We start from the raw sequence: 23788 nt of genomic DNA on the forward strand, positions 1-23788 counted from the left end.
GCACCTTTGTGGAAGCTCCTCTGAGCTTTCCCCAGGCCTTCCCCAGCTCCTGGGCTGCCACCTGTGCAGAAATCTTGAACTACTGCCAGGCTGAAGGAAAACTCCAAGCCCTGGACAGGTCATCTCCAAACCCTGAATATCACTGCTTAAAGAACCTGAAACTGGGCGTTACCCACATGTGGAGACAGTGAAATGCACCTGTTGCTGAGGTGAAGAGGTGAAAAACCTGGGATGCCACTTGGCCAGGAGGAGAGGGGCCAGAGGACGAGCTGCTGGAGCCCATCTCATGCCTGCCTGGGCACTGTGCATAGCACTTTGGATGAGCAGTGGGCATAATGACAGAACAAGCAACTATGTCTTTATGGTTTCAGAACAGATATGTTGGGAGGAAAGCAGTGGATTTTGTCCCACAGACTGGTGAAGTTGGAAGCTGTTCCCCATTTTCTGACTTTGTGGGGGCTGGGAGTTGTGGAAATCCTGCACAAGCTGTGGGAGTGCTCTGGCATGGGAAATGAGTTGTCCAGACAGTGCTTTACAGGTGTCCTGGCCTTTATGTGTGAGCAGGGAGCATTACAATGAATATCTGCAGGGAGCACTACAGTGAATCTGATCTCTCTTTGTTCCTGGAAAACTGTGGAGGGAGGAAGAAGGCTCAGCAGGGCTTGAGGAGAAGTTGCTTTATTTCTAGTCCTGTCCTAGGGCAGAGGCAGCTCAGACAGGGCAGAACATGAGCATGGGGCCTGTTGGCTGTGCCCTTTGGGCCTTGTTGCTGGAGTGCTATCACAGCTGAAAGAGGACATTATAGGTGTTACATCAGGAGAGGTTCAGACTCACCTGTCCTGTTTGGAGCCATCTCTCCTGCCTTTCTGCCCAGCAAGATCCTGTGTGGATGTATCCTCAGCAGAGTCCTGCCAGTAGCACACACCCAGCAAGAGCTCTGCAGCTTTACAGAGTCCATTGAACATCTCCCATATTATTATGAGGAGATAATAATTCACATCCCCCCATTCCAGTTCCTTCTTGATGGATGAGATATGCACAGCAGAGCAAATTGCAGCATTAGCAACACCTATGTTTTACCTGGGAGGGAGATGAATTTCCCAGGACACATCCTGGTCTGGTACCACACTGGAGATACTGATTGCTGGTGATTTCTTGTTATGCTATGATTTTTTTTTCCCTCTGTAAAAATAAAATATGGAGAAGGAGAGATGTAGCTGTGGAGTTTCATGTGAAGCAATTCTCTGGAAGGAAAAATACTTAATTTTTGAAAACATGATTTTTTCAAATCTTGTCCTAGGTGCTGGGTGACCTGTTGAGTTATTGGGGTGGGGTCCTGTGCCCCTCTTGACCTTGGTCCCATCCTCTAAGGAAGCAGAGAAGGTGTTGTAAGGTCAGGCTGGATCATGAGACCATCCTGCCCTTCACTGAGCCCTGTTGCAGCTGCCAGATGCATTTGGGGAAATGGCAGAGTGCCTGTAACAAACTGGGAAGTGACATCCCATGGAGGATGTTAGATCAGGTAATGGTGGAGGGACAGGACAAAGGGGAATGGCTTTAAGCTGAAAGAAGGTATATTTAGAATGGTAATTAGGAAGGAATTCTTCCCTATGAGGGTGGGGAGGCCCTGTCACAAGTTACCCTGAGCAGCTGTGGCTGTCCCATCCCTGGAAGTGTCCAAGGCCAGGTTGGATGGGGATTGGAGCAACCTGGGATAGTGGAAAGTGTCCCTGCCATGGCAGGGGGTGGAACTGGATGAGCTTTAAGGTCCTTTCCAACCCAAACCATCCTATGATTCTATGATTTATACATCTCTGTCCTGGCTGTCCCAGCCAGCAGCCAAACCCCTCACAGCCACTCACTCACTCCCCCACCAGTGGTACTGGAGAGAGAATGTGAAGGGTAAAAGCTGGAGAACTCATGGGTTGAGATAAAGACAGTTCAATAGGGAAACCAAAAGCATGCAAGCAAAGAAAAACAGAATTAATTTACTGCTTCCCATGGGTAGGCAGGTATTCAACACTTCCAAGAGAGCTGAACATGGAACAGCAATTTGGGAAGACAACTGCCATAACCCCAAATGTCCCCCCCTTCCTCCTTCTTCCCTCCAGTTTTATATACTGAGCATGATGTCATATGGTCTGAAATACCCCTTTGGTCAGTTTGAGTCACCTGTCCTGGCTGTGCCTCCTCCCAGCCTCCCCTGCACCCCAACTTCTTCCCCAGCATGGCCTTAGGAAAAGCAGAGAAGGCCCTGGCCCTGTGTAAGCCCCACTCAGCAATAACAAAAACACCTCTATATTATCAACCCTGTGTTCAGCACAAATTCAAAACACAGCCCTATTGTGAGGGCAGTTAACTCCACCCCAGCCAAAACCAGCACAGTCTCCTTGCATTTAGGGTGCAGGACTAAGCTTCAGACCATTAGGAAATGTCTGTTTTCTGCACAACTCCCATTTGTGAGCCGGTGTCTGTCCTGTTGCTGTGGGATCCTTTGGAAGAAGGCAGAGTGCCCTGGGTACACTAGTGGCCCTGAGCAGCACTCACTTGACATTTCCTATGTAAAGTGTCATTTCACAGCCCCCAGGTGTTATTTTAACACAGTATATGCAAATTCGGTGCTCTAGGCTTTGTTTTGGGGTTAAGGTTTTATTATTTTGAAATCCAACCTGTCTGTAATTAGGTGCAAAGATCTGTTGCTTGCTCAGAAGTGAGGGATGGCAGTGGTGGGAGCACAGAGGCAGTTTGGATGTTCCTTGAAGCCTCTTGTGAGGGAGAGCAGGAGAAGAATGATACCAGTGGTCTGAAAACCCTCGTGATTTGGACAAGCCCTGTCAGCCCCAGCTGATGCTGATGTCTTGGCAAATTTTATTATTGATCTGGCAGACTGCCAGCATGTCCCCAGTTAATTTGAGCACTGGAAAAGGGAAGTGATGTCTCCAGTGGCCTCCATCCAGCTCAGCAAACCTGAGTGCCCATTCACAACACAGACATGAGCTGGTTCAGCAGCCAGAGGGGCTTTCCCAGTTTTGGTGGTTTGCTGCAGACAGTGAGATCTGAGGCATGTCCCCAGGAGATGGACTCAGTAACCTTCTGTCCTGGGGAGGAGCAGGCTGGCTGATGGGTGCTCAGCTGCCTCTCCAATTTATGTGGCTGAACCCCCAGTACCATCATCTGCATGGGGCCCCCTTCAGTAAGTCACCACAATTCCTGATTTCCTATGTTAACACAGTATTCCTTTTATTGGGTGCAGAAGCTCTTTCTTTTCTTTCCCTGCTCCGTTTATGATCACTCAAAGTAGGAAATCTACACAGACTTCTAATCATGTTAAGCAAATTTGATAAATTGTAATTCTTAGTCCATGTAATAGCAGACACGTGGATGCTCTGTAAGTTGTGGTACAGAGCTGTCATCTGCAATGGGGGTGGGGCTGGATCATTCCCATGGATTGGGCCATAGCACTGGTTTCTGTGACCTGCAAGGAAACAGAAAGCCCTTGCTGAGACAGACTGAAGGAGCAGTAAGGAGCAGCAGGATCTGAATTGCCCAGCCCATGGGCACAGCTGAGCAGCTCAGCACCACTAAATGTCAGACCACGTGCCTGGGAAGAAGCAATGCTGGCTTGCATGAGGACAGGAGGGAACTGGTCAGACATGTAACCACATCCTGAGGGCTGCTGGTCAGAGTCCTGAGCGATGTTTGTGGGCTTTGAGCTGCTTTTGGCAGGTCAGAAGGCATTCTCTGCTGCCCCTGCTCTGAGTGTTGCTGCAATGACATGTCATTGCCTACAGCTGCTCACCCACAGCAGCATGTGACATGTAAATGACAAACTGGAGACTGTGCAGGAAATGACTACCAGCACGAGCCAAGAGGTGGGAAATCTGCCAAAGAGTACAAGAGTGAAGGAGCTCACGCTGCGTGGCATGGCTGGGAAGTGAAGTGGTGGCAGCCTTTGCCCCTGTGCTGGTGGGCACTGCCATCTCTGCTCTCTGGCAAGTGCTGAAGAGCATCAACACTAGTCAGGACCGATCTGTGCAGAGCACAAATGCTTAGATTGGCCTTATTTCTCTTGTCTTGGACACCCTGGAGATGCCCAGAATTGCGGGCAGTCCCGCAAAGTGACCTTTCCACCTCTAATGGGAGTAGTCAGTCTGTGTCTTTCTCCCAGGGAGCTCAGGGTCAAGTTTATTGGCCTGTGTCCCTTCATCCCATGGTTCAGGGATGCTTAGAGGCCTGCAGCATATGGAAGGCTCTTCTCTGTGCCTCTTAGATGCTTTCCTGCTGGCCCCAGAACCTCCTGCTGGTGAGGAGGGCTGGCCAGGATGGGTCTCACTAGCAGCACAAAGGAGCTGCCAACAAATGGGTCTGTCTGGATAGATTAGATCTAGCTTGGGACTGTGCAAAATTGTCTCAGCTCACAGGTTTTCCACCCACTGGAGGCTTCCTGCTGGAGATGGAGTTTGCCCTCCTCCTCTTGGCTGAAATAAGGTAAGCAGAGCCCTCCCTCAGGTTTCAGGCTGCCTGGGGAGATAATCTGTGCTCCTCCAGCCTGTGCTGAACCTGCTGCCAGGTGTGATGTCTTTCCCTAATATGTGAATCTGTCTTTCTCTGCCCAAGGAGGCCAAGGCCTTAAGTTACCTAATTGATGACCTTGGCTTTCTGGCCACCACATTGTTAGGGAAAAGTTAAACTCCAGCCCTTGCCAGCCCTCCTTGTCCCTTCACTTTGCTGTCCTTCACCTGGACTAGGTTCCCTGCCGGCTCACCCCAGCCCTCCACCCACATTGCCCTGGTCTGCCATCACCCAGACCTTCTTCCCAAAGCTCATGCTGAGGAGGTGGCACCTCTCAGCATGTGTCTACCTATGCTCTGCTCTCTGTAGAGATGTGTAGAGGCAGATCTGGAAAGTCTGCAGGTGCAGGTAAATAGTTCCCATTCTGGCCTTCTGCAGGAGTCACAAGGAAGGCTCTGTGCTGGGTAGAAGATGGCTGGGATGCCTGGAAAAAACCCTTGGCAATTACAAGTGAGAGGGTTGTTCCCTTTATCCAACTTATGTTTTTCCATCTCAGAGGGTCCAGTGAGACATTGCTTAGAGTGGAGCTGCCCCATCTGTTGATCCTTAATGCCATACTAGCATCACCTTGACTTAGTACATTGCACTTCAGACCTGAAGTTGTTTGTTTTGTCTCTGAGCATATAAAGCTGTTATTACTGAGCTGTCTGGTAGGCATAGGGCTTTCTCCAGCAGGATTATAGATGATGGTGAGTTTGGTGGCACTCAGGAGCAGGTCAGATGATCCCCACGGTCAGTGTGAACTCCTGTTTATCACCACTGTGTTCCCCTCACCACACAGCCAGTCTCTGAACAGTGAATTCCCTCCGCAGCTCCCTCCAGCCTCTCACACGGACTAACCCAGATAATCCTTTGCTATCTGCCACATCTCAGTAGAACTATTAAATACACACGAGTTCTTGTGTCCTTGTGTGTAACCAGGATATGCTCAAAGATTTCAAATCCCCCAGTGTAGGATTCTTATCAAAGTTTCTGTCAAAGTCTAAATAAATACACCCCTTTTACTCATCAATTTCTCTGTGGCTCTGAGGGTTTTTCTGTTTTAAAGGCGAGGCAGTGCTGATGAGCTGGTTCACATCATTAGTGGTACAGCAGGCCAAGAGCTGATACAGCTGATGGGAAACCGTGGTAGGGGATTTGATTTGGGATTCCAGGAGCTTTGCACAAGTGAGGTCGGGTCTCCCTACAGCTCTAGTGGAGGATGAGGACAGAGTGGACTTGCTTTGGGGGTTGACAGTGACTCATTTTGTGGTGATGAAACTAAACCCTCAGCCTTGCCATGTGTCCAGAGTCAGCCTGTGTCCCTCTGGGATGTGCCCAGGTGTTTGCCAAGTGCTGGCACTTAGAGGGCCAGCAGAGCAGGTAGCACAGAGAGCACATTCCTGCTGATACTCTCCTTGCTGGATGCCAGTACCTGTCCCCGCCTCCCTGGCTCTCTGCAAAGGCCTCTACCCCTCCTGCATTCCTAATGCAAACATTGCAGGAAGATGATTCAGCGCTTGGCAAAGAATTGCAGATGCTCCAGAGATTATTTTTGAGCATATTGGAGCAGCTCTGGGAAGTGATGGGGTGCTCAGGTCCCTGCACTTCTCTGTCAGCCACAGCCCACGCAGGGATGTGGGACATAGCCCTGGGACAGCCACACACACAGCTGACTGCTGTGCTCCTGCCCCTGAGCCTGCCTGGCTGCTCTCCCCCTTCCAAAACCCTGCAACACCGGCAGGGATCCTGTGCTCCCCTTTCCCCTCAGGGAGCAGGCAGCTCATCTTGCCAGAGTGATCGAACACAATTTCCTTTTTCTGTGTCACAAGCTAATTCCTGGGCTTGTGCTCAAGCCAGGTGCTTGCAGGGAGAGGTCTCCTGATGGGAACAATCCCTTCCCTTGGACTGGGGGGATTCCCCAGGCTGTATTTTGAGTGGGGACTAACTGGTGTTGGTTTAAATATGGAAACTGATGTCTGCCATGATGGGAAACAAAAATAATCCAAAAAGCAGCTGGAATCAATGGCTGCAGGTCAGGGAGATGAATGGAGCCCCAAGCTGGTGATAGGCTTCAGCAGGAGTTGTACGATCTTCTCATCCCTTGGGGACACTGGCTGGGCCCTGAGGGTTCAGACATTGGCATCTCCAGTGATCTCTGATCCTCAGAGTACCTCTGCTGGCTTGGCCCTGTGCTCCACTGAGCCCAGCACTGATGGCAGTGCCTTGGAGGAAACCACACTGCCAGAGCTCTGAGGACCCTGAACAAGGCTTTGGCAGTTTCACCTGCAGAAGCTGTTTAATTTGGGGCAGTGATGAGGGCTAGTGCGGTCATCCTCCCTGCTCTGAGGGGAGCTATCCCCACCCTCTGGTCTTGTGTGTTTGGGGCAGGTCTCTGCTCATTGAGGGGTTGCTCCATTTTCTTCTGGCCCTGCCCACTGTGCCATGTCACCCCCTAATTTCAGTGAGCTCTCCTGATGAGTCTTCCTCCCTGCTCTTTACTGCATGTGCTGGACAGGCTGGATGAGGTTCCCCCTCACAACCCTATGGAATCATGGCCCACATGATTCCTCTGCCTGCTGAGCTTCTTTGCTTCCTGCCTTATCCTGGCATTGCTGATGGCCCTGTTGGCACTGAGAACGGGAATCAGTGTGATCACTCTGCCCTGGAGGCAGCAGGGAGGTGATGGGGGAACAAGAGTTTCCCAGCTGCCTGCCCAAGGGATGGTTTAGGAGGGCATCTTATATGCATGCACAGGTGGATCAGGGCACTGGATGGCTCCAGTGGGAAAGAGGGGAGCAGGAAGGTGCACATACAAGCCTGTTCTTAGAGGAGGAGCAGGGGCAGACCCAAGCAGCTGTTGCTGGGCAGGATGATGGAAGAAGAGGATTATGACAAACAGGATTAACGGGGTGTGCTTCCCCTGCCTCACTTTTTTTTTTTTAATTTTTTTTAATACAAGCTCAGATAACGCAAAACATAGCCACAGAGATTTTGGCTCAGATTTCCCCCAAAAAACCTTTCATCTGTAATGAAGCTTGAGACATCTCCAGCACATAGTTGGTTTTTTTAACCAACTATGGTTTTTTAAACCAACAAATAGTTGGTTTTTTTAAAGTCCTTAGCACCTTAAAAGAGGGGTTTAGGAGAGAACAACCTTTAGTGTTGGTTATAATCTCACGGCATGAGTCTCTAATATCCCTTGCTCACACAAATACATACACCCAGCTACCTCCAGAGCATCCTTCAACAAAATCGATGAGGAAATGGGATTTGCTATGTTGGTCCAGCTCACTCAGGGTCCCCTCTTCAGAGGTGACTGGACTCATGCACTAAAGGTGAAAATCCTCTGCCACCCACATGAACACTTCTGCAGCAGCCTAAGGGGGAAAGAAATCCCTTTGGAGCACTGTATCCCCTCAAATTTTAAGTAAATATTTTGGCTATCACTTTTGGAGGGCCAAACCCCATTACACTGCTGCAAAGCTTATGGTGTTGTCCAGGTTGGAATTAATTTAAGGATTGCTTGGCAGGACTTGCTCCAGCCCCCCCTTATCTAGGGGGGCAGTTCCAGGAAGCTCCAACAAATCATTAAATCATTACCTCAAAAAGTGCGAAACAGAAGTGATATCTGATAGGCACTGTTGATGTTGATGTCACCCATAGAAGGATGCCAGCTCTGTGTGTGTCCTGCTGTGTGTCTGTGCTATTACACCCTGAGATGTGACCAGCATCACCAGCGTGCCATCTCTGAGGACTCAGTGATGCTGGGAGGAAAAGGTACAGCAATTATTTGAGCAAGGTGTTGTGGTGAACTAGGAGATTCTCAGAGCTTCTGTCCAACCTCTATTTACCCTGCGATTCTGTGATGGCAAATTTTTGACAGATCTCTTCAATTTTTCCCCTGAGGATTGAATACATGGCTTTAGCTGTGTTCCTCTAACTGGAACAGAGAATTAACATAGAAGCCTACAATGTTTTGGATTGGAAGGCACCTAAAAGCTCACCCAGTCTCACCACCTGCCATCGGCAGGGACACCTTCCACTAGACCAGGTTGCTCCAAGCCCCATCCAGCCTTGGACACTTTCAGGGATGGGGCAGCCACAGCTGCTCTGGGCAACCTGTGCCAGAACCTCACCACCCCACAGGCTTCCTAATATTCAATCTAAATCTACCCTCATTCACCTTAAGGCCATTTCCTCTTGTCCTGTCACTGCAATGCCCCTGAAAATGTCCCTCTCCAGTCTAAGCAAATCCTGAACTCAAGAGTGCTGCTTTCATTCTTCAGCTAGAGAAGAAATGGACCAAACCCAAAAGACTTTTAAGTGTGTTCTCCAGTGCAATCCTCATGTCAAGACATTTTGGAGCAGGACAACTCAAGGTGGACAGTTTGTCTCACTGTTGCGGTGTGATGTCAGGGCTTGCCTCAGTTTCCCTTGGTTTCTCCCTGAAGTTTCTTCCCCACGTGGGGTGTCAATCACCTCTCCTTTCCCCCACCTTGACCCCTGCTGGGCACTGTCTATCAACCCAGAAATTCCAGGGGAGCATTGAGTGATTGGCAGGTTCAAAGGATGCTCCCCACCGCCTGGGGGGCCATTGGCCCACCCAGGTGTCCCTCTCACCTGAGACCCCCTCCCCCAATACCTGGTTGGTGGTCTTTGTGTTCCCTCCCCTCTCCCTGGGGTTAAAAGGGCAAGCAGACCATGCACTGGAGGAGCCCTTGTGGAGCTGTTGATGCATTCAGAGGCCATGCAGCTGAGAAAAAAAACTCTGGATTGACCCTCCATCAGGACCTGCTCCTTCTTCACCACTGCCTTAAAAGGTTTCTCCAGCACAGGGAGGCCTGAGGAGTGACCCTCTTCCACCAACAAGCCCCAGCACATAAGCACTGGAGCTCAGGGCATGCCCACACTTGTCCCCACGTGCTTTGCTGCAGCTCATAGCTAACCAGAGCATCTCTGAGGTGAAAACACCACAGGTGCTGCTATTTGGTTCCCCTTGTCCTATCACTACATGCCCTTGTAACAAGTCCATCATGCTGCTCAGAGCAGCCTGCTGACTCACTGCTGGTCACAAAACTGAGCTGCAAAACCCACCTGCTTGTGTCCCACTGCTGCTGCAGTGCTTCTGCCTGCATGTGCTCTGGGTAAATCCAGTCCACTTGCAAAATTTCCTCTCCAGCAGGGTGCACAGAGGCATGTGAATTTCTAATGACAGCTGAGATTTGTGAGTATTGACTTCATTACTCAGTGATTAAAATATTCCAGCTTCATTGCGACACAGGGGTGCATTAATGATTTATAGTATTGCATTTTGATTTGACACCTTAGCAACCTTTAAAAGCAGATTGTGCCATGGATTCTTCTGAAATCTGGAAATGAGATGTTGAAATTTAGCAGTTCATTGACTTGAAAGGTAGGGCAGTAGACTGGACACACCAGAGCGGTATGGTGGCACCAGCTGCCTGAGGGAGTGGCACAGGCTGGGGGACACCATCCATTTCCACACATGACATGGGGCTGGTGCCTGGCATGGCTGTGCTGACTCTCTGTCATTCTTGAGGGACTTTTTTTCAGAATTTTATGTCTTTTATAAAGTGATGGGGTCCTGGGAGCACACAGGCTTCCAGGAGTATTTCTGGGCCATGGCACTTCTCTCCATGCCTCTGTCCCACCTTTCCATGGGACACAGCCCTGTGACCTTCTGTCCCAGCAGAACACCCAGCCCTTCTTGCTCCTCTAGTGAAGAAGGCTGAGAATGAGACACAGCCACTTGTGTCTTTGCTGTCCCTGCAGGGAGTCCATCAGAGTGTCCATGTCCATCTTCTGCCTTACCTGTTATTATCAGCAAATGCTTTGAGACCTGCTTGTACAGTCTCTTGTACACAGTGGGGGTCCCCATCGATCACTTCATCTCTTACCACTGCTCTTAGCATACTGCTGGGGCTGTGTCTTTTCCTCTTGCCTGTGTCCTGAGAAGAGCAGGAGGGACAATTTCAGAGGTCAGATGGGAGGAGGGATGTTTCATTCCAGACATCCTCGTTGCAGAATTTACCCTTTGAACTGATGCTTGCAGCATGCTCAGCCCCTGGGGACCTCCAGGCCCCTTTTGGAGTTTTCATCCTATCCCCTTTTATCTCCACTCCTTCCTATCCCAATTAGCTGTTTGTTTAAGGTGCTGCAAACTTCGCTTGATAAGTTTACCTAATTGCTTCACTTAAGTTAATTACTTCTCGTGTGCCGTTCACTAATATTGGTAAAAACCAATATCTCACCAGGCTCCTGAGGGAGGAATATCTGACTCAAAGTTATGCCACTTATCCAGGGTGTATGGTACTTCAGTCTGCTCTGTGCAGAGCCAGGGAGGTTTCCTGTGGTTCAGGTGACCATTTGACAGCTCTGTACCCACTGCAATAGCCCTGTGAGAGCACTGTTATGACTGTTCCTCCTTTTATGATGAAACAAAGAGGCAGTTTCTCACCTATTCCACTTTCCACAGGTCCTACCAGCTCTGTCTTAATGCAATTTGGACCCAGCTCTGGAAGTATCAAGTGATGGGTGCCTGTGTCCTGTCTCTCTGTCCCTCTGTCCCTCTTGTCCTGGTGATGTTCATCTGACCATACAGGTTCCATGAGTATTCTGACATCCAGCTGGATAGCAGCCCCATTGCAATGCTGGGGCCTCAGGCTTGTTGTCACACCACAAGGTATGTCCGAGAAGTGATGGGACCACACACCTGAGCAGTGCATCACTGTGAACATCCTAACTGGGGCAGGCAGAAACATCAGCCCTTCTCTCTGTGTTCAGCCTCCGTGCTGGCCTTGGCTGTTTGCCATCCTGATGCTATACTTCCAGGGGTTTCCTTTCTTTGAGGAAGCTGGTGTTACTCAGTAGTGCCTAATGCCTGTTCCTCTTTTCCCTGGCAGGGCCAACCCTCCTCCCACCTGCACAGTTGCTGCAGCTCCAAGCCACATGCTCCATCTGTGCCAGGGACACAGTGGTTCTTGCTGCCTGCAGGCATGTCCTGTGTCCTGAGAAGAGCAGGAGGGACAATTTCAGAGGTCAGATGGGAGGAGGGATGTTTCATTCCAGACATCCTTGTTGCAGAATTTACCCTTTGAACTGATGCTTGCAGCATGCTCAGCCCCTGGGGACCTCCAGGCCCCTTTTGGAGTTTTCATCCTATCCCCTTTTATCTCCACTCCTTCCTATCCCAATTAGCTGTTTGTTTAAGGTGCTGCAAACTTCGCTTGATAAGTTTACCTAATTGCTTCACTTAAGTTAATTACTTCTCGGCTGAACAAGAAAGCAACATAATTGATGTCAAAGCATATTTGTCACTTCCATTAATGTCCCTGTCCATGGGAGTGGGAGAACTTGGGCTTCTACCACCACAGCACCCTTCCTTGACGAGGCAGCACCCTGCTCCCCGTGGCTCCTGAAGGCTGTAGGAGAGTGGAGGTGGGTGCTGCACCTCAGGCAGCCCTGCCATACCTGCATGCCCCCATGGGCAGGTTACAGCAAGCTGGTAATGCTACCTCCTGCCCCCAGGTCTTGCCAGATCCTGGGAGCAGGCAGCAGTTTTGAGACACTCTTGGTAAATCCCATTATCCAGCACTGCCTGTCTGATGCATAGGCAGGGCAGGGAGGCTGCCCAGAGCACAGGTAATGAGGCCCATTCCAGGCATTAAATACCTCTGGCATTAACCTGTTGTGGGTAAAGGGATGATCCTTATGGCTCCAGCCTGCCTGACATGGGGAGCAGCAACTTGGAGACACCCTTGGCCAGATTCAGAGCAGACCCCGCACAAGGCTAAATCCAGTCCATATTCTGGTTGCATGCAGGCTGGGTTTGGGCCAGGATACAGCCTCAAGTGACTTCCCTGAGTCCTGGCTTTCACTGGGAGTTAGGAGAGCTGGCAGGATGCTGAGCTGAGGTCTTTGCTGCTAAATGAGGCTGGCAGTGATTGTCAGGGAGTTTGCGTCTGCTTCTTTCTTTTGGAGGGTTCTTATTTTTGTTCCCTTTGCATGTGAAAGGATTTGAGGCAGTAGGTTAGCTCATAAAAAAGTTTCCCTGGGAGCAGCTGCCTGCTGGACTTGAGGTGAATGCCCTGGAGAAAACGCCTCCCACTCCAGTGAAATCTTCCTCCCGTGACCTGCACTGGGAGGTGAACTTTTGTGCGAAAGAAAGATAATCCCCTTCGCTCACCGGGACTGAAGGCGCTGTGATAAAAGCTTTATTCAAGATCAAAGACATATGATTTTTTTGGTTTTTTTTTTTAACTACTACCTCAAACAAAAAGTTTGGTTTATGGTGGATTGAAGCTCAGAGTGGTGACAGCTCCAGAGCTCATCTTCCTGGCTGGTCAGTGCCAGTGGGGATCGGGGCAGTGTGGGGATGGAGGGCACTGGGACCATTATCCCAGCACAAAGAGGGTTTAGGGGCTCAGCTCCATTTCCCAGTGCACAAAACCACTCAGGGTTCAGGTTCCCTTTCAGTTGGAGGGATTATCAGGCAGCTGGAGCAGTCGGGGCGGGGGGAGCCTGGGGAATGGTTTGTGTTTGATCTTGCTCAGCAGTTTCATCTGTGCGAGTGTCTGGCGGGAGCTGTGCTAGGGGGTCCAGGAAACCTTCTGTGCTGGAGGTGACATAAAGGGCTGGGGCTATTCCCAGGGTGAGCTGGATAATGGGGGCGGGGGGGGGGGGGGGGAGGGTGTGGGGTGTGTGCTGGTTTGCACTTCAAAAGTCAGAAGATGGGCTTCCAAAACTCTGGGCTCTGGGTTCAAATTGCAGAGTTGTTTTTTCATTATCGGAGCCCCAGTGCTGGAACCTTTTTTGTTGCTTTCTGCCCTGCTGTAGATATTTCCCTGCAGCCAGCCAGGCTGGTACCCAGTAAAAGTTCACCCAAAGTGTCTCTTCTCAGGGTGCTCAATGTTTTGTATCAATATCTGTGTTGTCAGGACTTTCCATTCTCTGGGATACCCTGCAACTGAGAATAACCTGTGTGGTAGGGTATATCACAGTCCACCCAACTACAGGACTTCCCATGTCATGGGACACCCCCAACACACATACTCCATGTCCCCAGACACCCTTTGGTGTAAGACACCCCATGCCCCATCCTACAGAACAGAAGAGCAGCTACAGCATGAGAAGCTTGATTACTAGGATCACATGTTTCAGTCAGTGAAATAAGTCCTACATAACCCCACTTTCACCCCAGCACTGATTTTCACATCACAGCTGTGCAAAATGGCAGAGGTTCTCTCTCTTCCACTGCTATATCCTCTCCGTGTTTAGCTCTTTGTAAAATGAAGGATCATAGGCCGAACTATGTGCTCAGGATAACTCTTCTGAAGCTAATAGACTTATTATGGTTCCTCATTTCAGACCTAAGCTCAGCAAACCTGGTCTCAGGGGGAAAAAAATCTCTCCAGGGATGAAATTCATTCTATTGTGTGCAGCACGTTTTGCATGGAGATAAAGTTTCCTCTGTGTGGCTTCCACAGGGCCTAGTGCCCTTGTTGTCCCCAGGCACTGCTGGGCATGCAGCCCACAGCCCAGATCCAGCTCTGCTGCACCTGAAGCAAAGTCTGTGTCCCATCTGTCCTGAGCCAGGGACATCAGATGATGTTTCCCAGCTTGTTCTGGTGAAAATCTAGCAGTCCACAAGTGAGGGCATTGGAATATATCTACTTGCCTTATGCTGTCAGTATTTAGAGAATTTGCTATCCAGCATCTTCTAGCTGGCTAGGCACAGCTGTCTCACCAGATCAGCATTAGGCTGGGAGAAGATCCTCCCTGACAGGACCAAGGAGCCAGGAAGGGTGGACCAGCAGCTGTATTGCTGATAGAATGCCACCACCTGCAGCTTGAAGCCTCCTTACCTTATGCTCCTCCTGCACAACCTTCCCCTGCACCCACATGCCAGCTTGGATGTGTGAACATGGCTACTGAGATTGAAATGAGAAAGCAGAAAGCCTAAGGGGCTGGCTAAGTTTGGGATCTCATGGCCCAAGCAGAGAGAAGGCGTTAACCCAGGAAGATTTGGGAAAGGGGGATGTTTTCCCTGTGGAGCCGATTGAGACTGTGGCTATATCATAGGCTGCTGACAAATGAGGGGCTGAAATAGAGATTGCTCCTGGTTCCTGCTGGGAATCCTCAGAACAGAGTGGAAAATCACTACACCATCCTACATCCCTCCAGAGACAGGAGTGACATGGATACCTGGTCCCACTGAAGGGTTGCAGGGCTCTGCCTTGCAGTTTTGAGGTCTGTGTTCAATTAAAGGAGAGCAGCTGAGCTGGGATAGTTCCCAAATCTGGGGAGGACTTCCCTTCCCTGGAAAGAAGATGCAGGAAGTTTTTTATGTGGGGAAGGGCTTTCCCTGAGGCCTTAGCCAACACCAAATCCTTTTGCTGTGCCTGTGGGGTGGAGCAATGTCACACTCCGTTCTTGTGGCTGCCAAGGACGTGGACATGAGCCACACAGAGCTGTCTGACAGAAGTCAGGGAACAGGTGGATAAAGGAGAGGGGCACAACCCAGATCTTCTCATAGGAAAGCTGTCCTCTTCTTTAGAGTCAAAGCTGCACTGTCAAAGGGGTCATTCTGGACACGGGGGACTGGCAGCACAGTGGCTGATGGAAGTGAACACTCACTGGGTAATCCAAGAACTCTAATGATCTGCCTTTGATCTCCTATTCAACGGGGAGATTTATTGCAGCTTTCATTTCAAGTCAGAACTGATGAATTTCAGGGGACCTGTCGAGTGGCTACAATCTGGAGGCATTTATCTTTCAGGAGGAAGAAACCATCTCCTCTCTTTTTCTCTTGAAATAATGGGGGGGAGACATGGTACCCAGCCAGGGAGCCTCAAATGATGCCTGCTGCATGACAGCAAATTTTGCCTTGCTCAGGGCAGGCTCTCTGCTCCAGCTGTAGCCCAGCAGCTGCTTCAGGGGTTTTTCTACTCTGGCATAAAGTGTTGTGAAATCCGCTAATTACATGTTGCTCTCCCTCTTCCCTGCTTCTGCAGACAGCCCAGAGGGACTGAGATCCAGCATCACAGGCTCCAAGGGCCATTTCCCTGCAGCTGAGGATCCTCTGGATCTGGAAGATGTCTCTGCTTCTCCAGCAGGATATGACCTGCAAACCTGGTGTCCAAAACTGTCTTTTATATTTTAGATTGTGCAAAGGACCTTAGTTGCATTTAAACTATTTTCTGCAGTTTAATCAGAATCTACATATTTTGCTTCTGGGTGCTCATAAGTCCTGGGGGGAGCCCATTCCAGACTTTTCATGTAGGTGCAGTTTTCCTGTCCCATCTAACTCTATTTTCACTCAATACCCACCTGCTGATGCAGGTCTGCAGCTGCAGACTCCTTAGAGCAGCTCTGGGATGGCATGTGCCATCCTGCAGCAGGGGAAAAGCTGGGGCTCTTTGCTGAGTAATGCCAAATTTATCATTCCTAAGAGCCACAGAAGGGCTCTTGGGCACTATTTGCAGCCTCTTCTCAGGCTGCTCCTTGTCAGGCTGCTCCTGGGCAACTCTTGATGGTGTTGCTGCTGGTCTCTCTCCACGTCATGTGGCTGCAATGGCAGGAGTGTGCTTCTGTTACATCTTGGCACTGGTTTGGGATTTTCACTGAGAGATGCAGTCCAACTACATCTGCAGCTATTTCTCCCAGTCTCCAGAACTAGTACCATTGCTGTTTGCATTACATAATTTCTTGCTTTGAGGCTGCTTAGCAAGGTCTAAATTCTTTGACAGAAATGCTGATATAGTGCATGATAAAACTTGCCATGTGGGATAAATACTGCCTTTTCAGGAATTTTGATTTAAAAGTCTGATTGGACTGAATTAATACCAATCCTTTGCTAAGTTATAATGATGTTAGCTGTTACCATGAAAATTAGAAATTTGTATACCTGGAAAAGTATTTGCAAATCTATACCCTCAGAGCCACATTTATCACTATGTGGCTAATGTTTTAGTTTGTGGATAGGAAGATTCATATTTGTAAGATATTGTGGCTCCTTAGAAAATTCAGTAGATCCCTCCTTGGAAATATTTCAGGTGGATATTAATGGAACACAATATTAAGCCACAGCAATTAATGCCACTCATAAATCAGGCATTCCTTTGCTCACTTGAAGACAAACCCTGAGTGTTATCTGCAGAAGCTATTAAAGAATTAGGTATAAATAGCTCATGACTCTCCACTATAAAGGCAGGCAGAATTGTGCTGGCTTCACCTGTTTGCTTGCTTTTTACCTCACATCTTTGATAAAGTAATTTTATTGTGACTCTTTTGCCATGAAGACACATGTGACAGCATTTTGGTTAGGTATAGCTGTTTAGTGATTCAAACATAGTTATTCTTCCTTACCACTTTTAAATTGAAATTGGACTTGATATTAAAACAGTTTAAATTGATGGACCACAAGTACAGTAAACAGTACCTCACTCCTTTAGAATAATCTGAAACCACGACTTTGTAGCAGTTTAGTTCCACACGTCAGTCTTACACACCCACTAACCTAACTGAGTTACATGTGCAAAACTCATGGCAGTATTATATAGATCCTTGATGTTTTATCCCTAAATATTTTTCTCACCTTTAATAGTCCAAGCTCAAATCTATTGTACAGACTATCTTGAAAAGCTGTCTTACTTTCTCTGAACTGAACAGGGTTGAAGCACATTTTGGCAAGATATATACACTGTTGTCATTTTTCTGAGTAAAGCTGGACATGAATAAAGCCTGGCAAACTTACACCAGAAAAGTCCTGACTATGAAGAGATATTTTCAATAATATTTGCACTTACCATGAGCTATTCTGAAAACTAAATTATATGAAATCACAACACATTTGCCACACCTTTATAATCATTCCAGTAAATCCATGTTGGTGCTATTTCAGTTGCAAATTAGTTGTGTGCCTGCATATTGTTCATTGATGCTTAACTGTTTTATGACAAATTTTCAACAGCTTTCTTGTAACGATGGAGTCAAAATGAGTTAAATTATTTTGTATCTGAAACTTTCAAAGGAACACTCTAAACTCTGACTTTAGTTTTGTTAAATTTAAGTGATGTTAATTTTCAGTTCTGTTATGTTTCAGTGATGTTAAGGTTCATTTCTGTTAAGTGTTGTGAAATTCAAGTGATGTTAAGTTTTAGTTTGTTCAATTTAAGTGATGTTAGGTTTACGTTCTGTTAATTTGAAGTTCTGTTACATTTAGGTTCTGCCAAGTTTAGGTTCTGTTAAGTTGAAGTTCTGTTACATTTAGGTTCTGCCAAGTTCTGTTAAATTTAAGTTCTGTTAAGGTTGATTTCTGTTAAGTTTAAGTGAAGTGAAGTGTCGTTCAGTTTAAGTCTGTTATTTTAAGCTCTGTTAAGTTTAAATTCTATTAAAATTAATTTCTGTTCAGTTTCAGTAATGTTAACTTTAAGTTTTGTTAGGGTACTTTTTGTTATGTTTGGGTGATGTTAGGTTTGAGTGAGGTTAAGTTTAAGATCTGTTGAAATATGCTCATATAAATTACAAGATACAATTCTCTTGTTATAGAGATAGAGTTGACTGAAGCAATTATGATGAAGAATTTGGTAAGCAACTGTTTAAGAATACAAGATACTGAGTTGTGTAAAAATATGTGAGGATGCAGTTTATTAGATCCTTAATTTCAAAGAAAATTCTATGGGCATAAATGCACCACATTGATCAATTAATGTAATTATTCATAACAATCTTTGCTGGTTTATTTTTCATAGATGGCACAGAGGAATGAGTAACAATTCCAAATTATGGCTGTTATTCATTGTCAGCTGTTTAGTGCTTTATTTCTTGCTTTTATTTTGCTTTATTTTCATATATGCATAGGTGTGTGGAAAAACATAATCTCAACTTCTTAGGATGGTTACTGTTGATGTATTAATGATTCTGAATATGTTGTTGATGTCACAGTGTGAATTCACTGACTTTTCATAATGGGCATTATCCACACAATATTATTTGAAGTTGACACATGTGCATTGCTTTGGTTGTTTGGAGTTTGTTTGTGGTACCATTGACTACTTAGCTAAGGATGAATGACAAAGCCAGCTGCTTTACAAACTTTCCCATACTGTTGGTAGCTGTCTGAAGGACATGTATAATTTTAAGGACCTTTCCCACCTACTATTGCTAGAGGCTTGTTCATAGGATATGTTAGGGAGACCCTTCCAGTTAAGGCCTTTGCTCTGGCCAATTCCCAGCCCCAGCTGGTTGGAAGTGTGCCAGCAGACCCGGGTGTTTTCTGCACTAAAACCGTACTCAGGTCACTTTGACTTGCTAATTTGGACTTATAGAAGCTGGACCCCCTTTTGAGGTAAATCTAGAACCATTTTCCTGGGAATGCTTCTCTGAGTCCTCATTGTGAAACAGGGTTTGCCTGCTGTTGCAGACTCTAGGTGATGGTACAGTATTTAGGCAATTGATGATGCATCATTCTAAATCACGATCCTTCTTCTTGTGTGCTAATTATTACATGTATTGTTTTGCTTATTTTTGCTTGGTGTGAGTTTATTGCTTTACCACATGTATTGCTTTACTTTTATGTTGCCTTCATGTTCATAGTTCATAGGGAGACACGCATGTTGTTAAAAAAATAAAGAAGGGGGAATATGGTTCCTCAAGAACATTTAGATAATGCAATACCTACACAAGAATTTTTGAAAGCAGATAATCAATTCTGATCCCCGGCAGAGTGATACTGCTCTGAAGATTTGCCTATACAGAACCTGTGGAGGCTGGAAATCTGGCCAAGGAAAAGCCTGCTGCACTCCCCAGGAGGACCAGCCCCTAAGCCACAACACTCTTGGTTATGGTGAGTAAACACAATATTGCTACAAGTTTTTGGTTTTTTATATTGATTCCTTGTATCCCATTGGCCCTTCCCCGCTGCTCCACCCCTGTGCCTTCATCCCATTGGCCCTGGTGTTCTTTCCCACCCATCAAGAACCCTATATAAACCCCTGGTTTTGCTGCTTGAGTGGCTTGTTTGTCCCTGGATCCCTTTGAGGAAGAAGCTCAATAAAGGCTCACCTTGGAACCCCACACGAAGATCCCGTCTCTCCTTCTGCTTTGCCTGGATCACAGAGGAGCTGAAATCACCTGGTGTGAGCACAAGACTTGCCTGTGCCCCCGAGGTGTCTCTTTCATGATGCTTCTTCAGGAAGGTTGCAGCACTCTGAACAATGCCCACTACAACAAAACCAATTTCTAGAAGTTTTAGGTAAGGATTCACAATTGGGTGTGCAATGGCAAGGCCTAACTGATTTACTGACCTAAGGGAGAAGGTAGGCATGTGTTTTTTATTGCCAACAGGTCTAAAGTGGTTACCTGCTTGTCTGGTCAAACATTAACTGCCTCTGAGGAGACGAGGCCCAGTGAGAGGAGAAATGACCTAATCACAATCCAGCCCTCATGGCCAAGACAGGAACAGGGGTTGGACTGTCAAGACATGGCTGTGTCTGGAAGCCTAAGAAGGCAGCCTGCTAACAGAGGTCTTGTGTCCCACTGCACCCACCATCAGGTTATTGTGTTCCTGCTGACCTTCTTCGGTTATTCTCTGTTCCATACTTCCAGAAAGACATTCACTAATGTCAAAGACAGCACTTCTAGCTAATGGACTTCCTCCTGCCTAAACAGTACGGCCCCTGAGCTCCAGCCATATAAACTGTGGAACAGTAGCTGTTTATTTCCATTTCCTGAGGACATTGGACACCATATTTTTGTTTTCCTCTGCTGTGAGTCTCTTTGTCAGTGGCATGGTTATATTTTATGGGGTTTTTATTGATTGTGATCTGTATTCCTTGTATCTTGTCCTGTGTCCAGCAGATGACCAGTAATAGTCTTAATAAGATAATGGCCTTACAGGTGCAGACTGTTTTGGCATTAGGGCACATGAACCCTTCGCACAAAAAGCAAAGGGGGAGATGTGTATAAGTAAAACTTTATAAATTAAGGGCCTTGTTACCCTTGTAAAACGTGGCTCAGGCCTATTACTTTGGCTAAGTGGAAAAGGACTATGGAAAAGTGACTCAGCTGAATTAGCGGTAGAAAAACAAGTTGTATAACCATTACATGTTCACATTGTGGATTATGGTGATTAGTTGAATTACATTTGTTGTGCTTAAATGGCATGCAACTGGTAAAGGCCTAACTGCTTAAAAAGGCCTGGTTTTGCAATAAAGGGTTCTGTCTTGTACCTGCCTGGGGAGTCTGCATCACTCTGGTTTGTAACAATGGACTCATTAAACTCATGCACAGACAGGTCCTGGGTCACTGGGCATGGCCAGGGAACACCTTAAAAGTTAAGAAACAACTATTCAAAGTCCTTTTTGTGTCCCTTTTCCTGGCCACAGATCCATCAGAACCTTTCCTCTCCAGAAAAAGCTCTGGGAAAGGAAGAAGTTGAGAATCAAGGAGCAAACCCAGCAAGTGCTCAGGAATGCAGGTGCATTGCTGGATTCTGAGTGTTTTATAAGTTCTTCCCAAGCCCTGCTCCCCATAATCAGATTATGAAACCTTTGACTCGAATTAATGCAAACAAACAGATCATGCAGAGAGCGATAAAAATAAAGTATCATAATAAAAACCCTAAATCAAGAGCATCTTCTGTAAACAGAGCACTGTAAACACAGTAATTTGTCTCTCTGTGATGATATTTGGTGAGGTATGAAAGAGTCCCAAGAGATGGCAGGAAAACACAGCTGTTCTCTCCTTGCAGGAGATGAGGAAGGAGAGGAGGGATGGGAATGCAGCACAGCTCTGATGGCTCCAGGGTCAGGCTCTACTGCATTCCTGGAATGGGAAGAGGGATCCTCCAGAATGGGTCAGATTGGAGGGACTGCAGTGGGTCACTGGTGCCACCTCCCTGCTTCAGCAGGGCCATCCCAGAGCACAAGGGTGCAGGATTATGTCCACACAGCTCTGGAATATCCCCAGGGAGGAGACTCCACAGCCTCTCTGGTCTCTACTCAGGGCTGGGCACTGCACAGAGAAGTTCTGCTCCTGTGCAAGGGGAATTCCTGGGATCAGATTCTGCCTGTGGCTCTGGTGCAGAGCTTGGGCCCTGTTCTGCCCTTCCCTGCACACAGGGACAAAAGGGCTGAGGGCCCCTCTCAGCTGTGTCTTCTCTTGAGGCTGAGCAGCCCCAGCTCCCTCAGCCTTTCCTGGGCACCCAGATGCTCCAGGTCGTTCTTCAGCCTCTGCTGACCCCACCCCAGGAGCTCCCTGTCCCTGCTGTGCTGAGGAGCGAGAGCTGGACACAGTACTCCAGAGGTACCTCCCAGGGCTGGGCAGAGTGGCAGGATCACTGCCTGACCTGCTGGGAATGCTCTTCCTGATGGTCTCCAGGATCCCATTGGCTCTTTGTACCCAGGTCACTCTGCTGGGCAGGGATACCTTGTTGTCCCCGGGTCCTTCTCCTCAGAGTTGCTCCAGTAGGTCCTCCCCAGCCTGGGGCAGTTTTTTCTCCCCAGTTGCAGGACCTTCATTTCCCTGTTCTTTACTTCCAGACAGTTCTTCTCTGCCCATCAACCTGTTGGGTCCTTAGTTCCCAATGTTTTCCTTCCATTTTGCTCTGGCTCATTCCTCTCTCTCGACAACCCAATGCAGAGTGCTTAAACCAACACTGGGCCCTGATTCCTAGCTCCCTGGAGTCAGCACCTCTTCCTGGTGCCACAGAATTGTTTGCATTGTTTGCAGATTTGTATGAATGTCTGAGTGACTTCTGTGTGGAAAAAGGGATTTCAGTGATTACTGGATTCCCAGGCAGGGAATCTTCCGGAGATAAGAGGATGAAATGGTGCCAAACATCCTGGAAAGGCTTTTTCTGCACAGGGAATACAAAAGTTCAGCATTTGTAAGGAATATGAAAAGCATTTCCATGGGAAGAGATGAGGTGGAGGCAACTGGAAACTTCCCTTTGGAAAAGGATGGAAGAGGGTGGCACCTGGAAGACAATGTCAGTTCAGGGAGTCTCCTGCATTTCCCACTGCTCATCCCCAGTTAAAAATTGCCATTTAGAGCAGAGGGAACTATCCATTTCCAGCATTCCTGAGTGGACTTTCAAATCTACCATTCTGACAACTAAACCTTCAAAAACCTGGAATTGGGTCAATTGAGAACTTCTCCGTGAACAGAATTCCTGCTATAAAAATGTTCACTTTTTCTGGTCTGTTATTACTATTCCTACTCTTGAACTTTCCTGGAAAAGCAGTTTTCCACTGAGGAAGGTGTCTTAGGGAGTGTCTATTCTACCACCATCTGTTAGAGGTGGGGCAGTTACCTTCTGTTCATTGGGCAGTTTTCTTTATCTCTTCCACAACCAATCCTCCCTCCAGGAGATCTCTTCTGTCAATAGACCATTGAGTGTCCCTGCATGGCTGATCAAATTCCATTATCCCATTGGGAGAAGCTCTGCCCAGGGGAGGAGCCAAGCATTCCTACCTGGATATAATCTGAGATTTTGGCATACCAGCAACAGCCTTTTCCCACTGGATACCCAGAGGAGCAGCTTTCTTTTTCACTGGATTCCCAGAGGAAGACCAGGCCCATCTAGAGCACCCCTGGAGCTTCAGAGGAAAACTCCACCCTTCTCCAGGATCCCTGCTTCTCCCAGAACCACAGCTGGCACTGCAGGAGGGCTGAGCCACCATGGGATGGGACTGTGCCACCACCCTGACCCACAGGGGGTCAGGTCATATTTCTGACTCTGTCAGGGTTGTTTTGTATTACTACTTTTTTTTTTTAATTTTTATTTTCTTCCCTAATAAAGAACTGTTATTCCTGCTGCCATATCTTTGCCTGAGAGCCTCTTAATTTCAAAATTTTAATAATCTGGACAGAGGAGATTTACATTTTCCATTACAGGAGAGGCTCCTGCCTTCCTTAGCAGACACCTGTCTTTTCAAACCAAGACAGATTGGCTTTGCAAATCCTACTAAATAGTAACAAATAAAATTAATAATAAACTTATTACCAATCTCTAATAATATCAAAATAATAAACTTTTCAAACAATGAGAAGGACAAAGTTTTAAATTATTTTCATATTTTCTCCTGAAACTCATGTATTGATTTTAAAAAATTCAAGGTTTGGGAAATTTTTGGAAACATTTTGAACTCTTTCTACCAGTTCTTTGAGAAGGCTCCAAATTGTGAAGGAGAATGGGGAGCACTGAGTTTCC

General features: G+C 47.4%; 1 protein-coding gene across 1 annotated transcript in view; it reads left to right on the forward strand.

Annotated features, from left to right (window-relative positions):
- ZBTB40 (zinc finger and BTB domain containing 40) overlaps window positions 1–22905 on the forward strand; it is a 54001-nt gene extending 31096 nt beyond the window's left edge. Inside the window, 3 exon segments of the mRNA XM_039702339.1 lie at window positions 19300–19420; window positions 19616–19828; window positions 19921–22905. Of these exon segments, the coding sequence (XP_039558273.1) occupies window positions 19300–19304 (5 nt within the window). The 3' untranslated portion in view covers window positions 19305–19420; window positions 19616–19828; window positions 19921–22905.
- Window positions 22906–23788: the final 883 nt, after the last annotated feature.

The sequence above is a fragment of the Passer montanus genome, unplaced genomic scaffold (genome assembly GCF_014805655.1).
Source record: "Passer montanus isolate IOZ18808 unplaced genomic scaffold, ASM1480565v1 scaffold155, whole genome shotgun sequence".
NCBI lineage: Eukaryota > Metazoa > Chordata > Aves > Passeriformes > Passeridae > Passer > Passer montanus.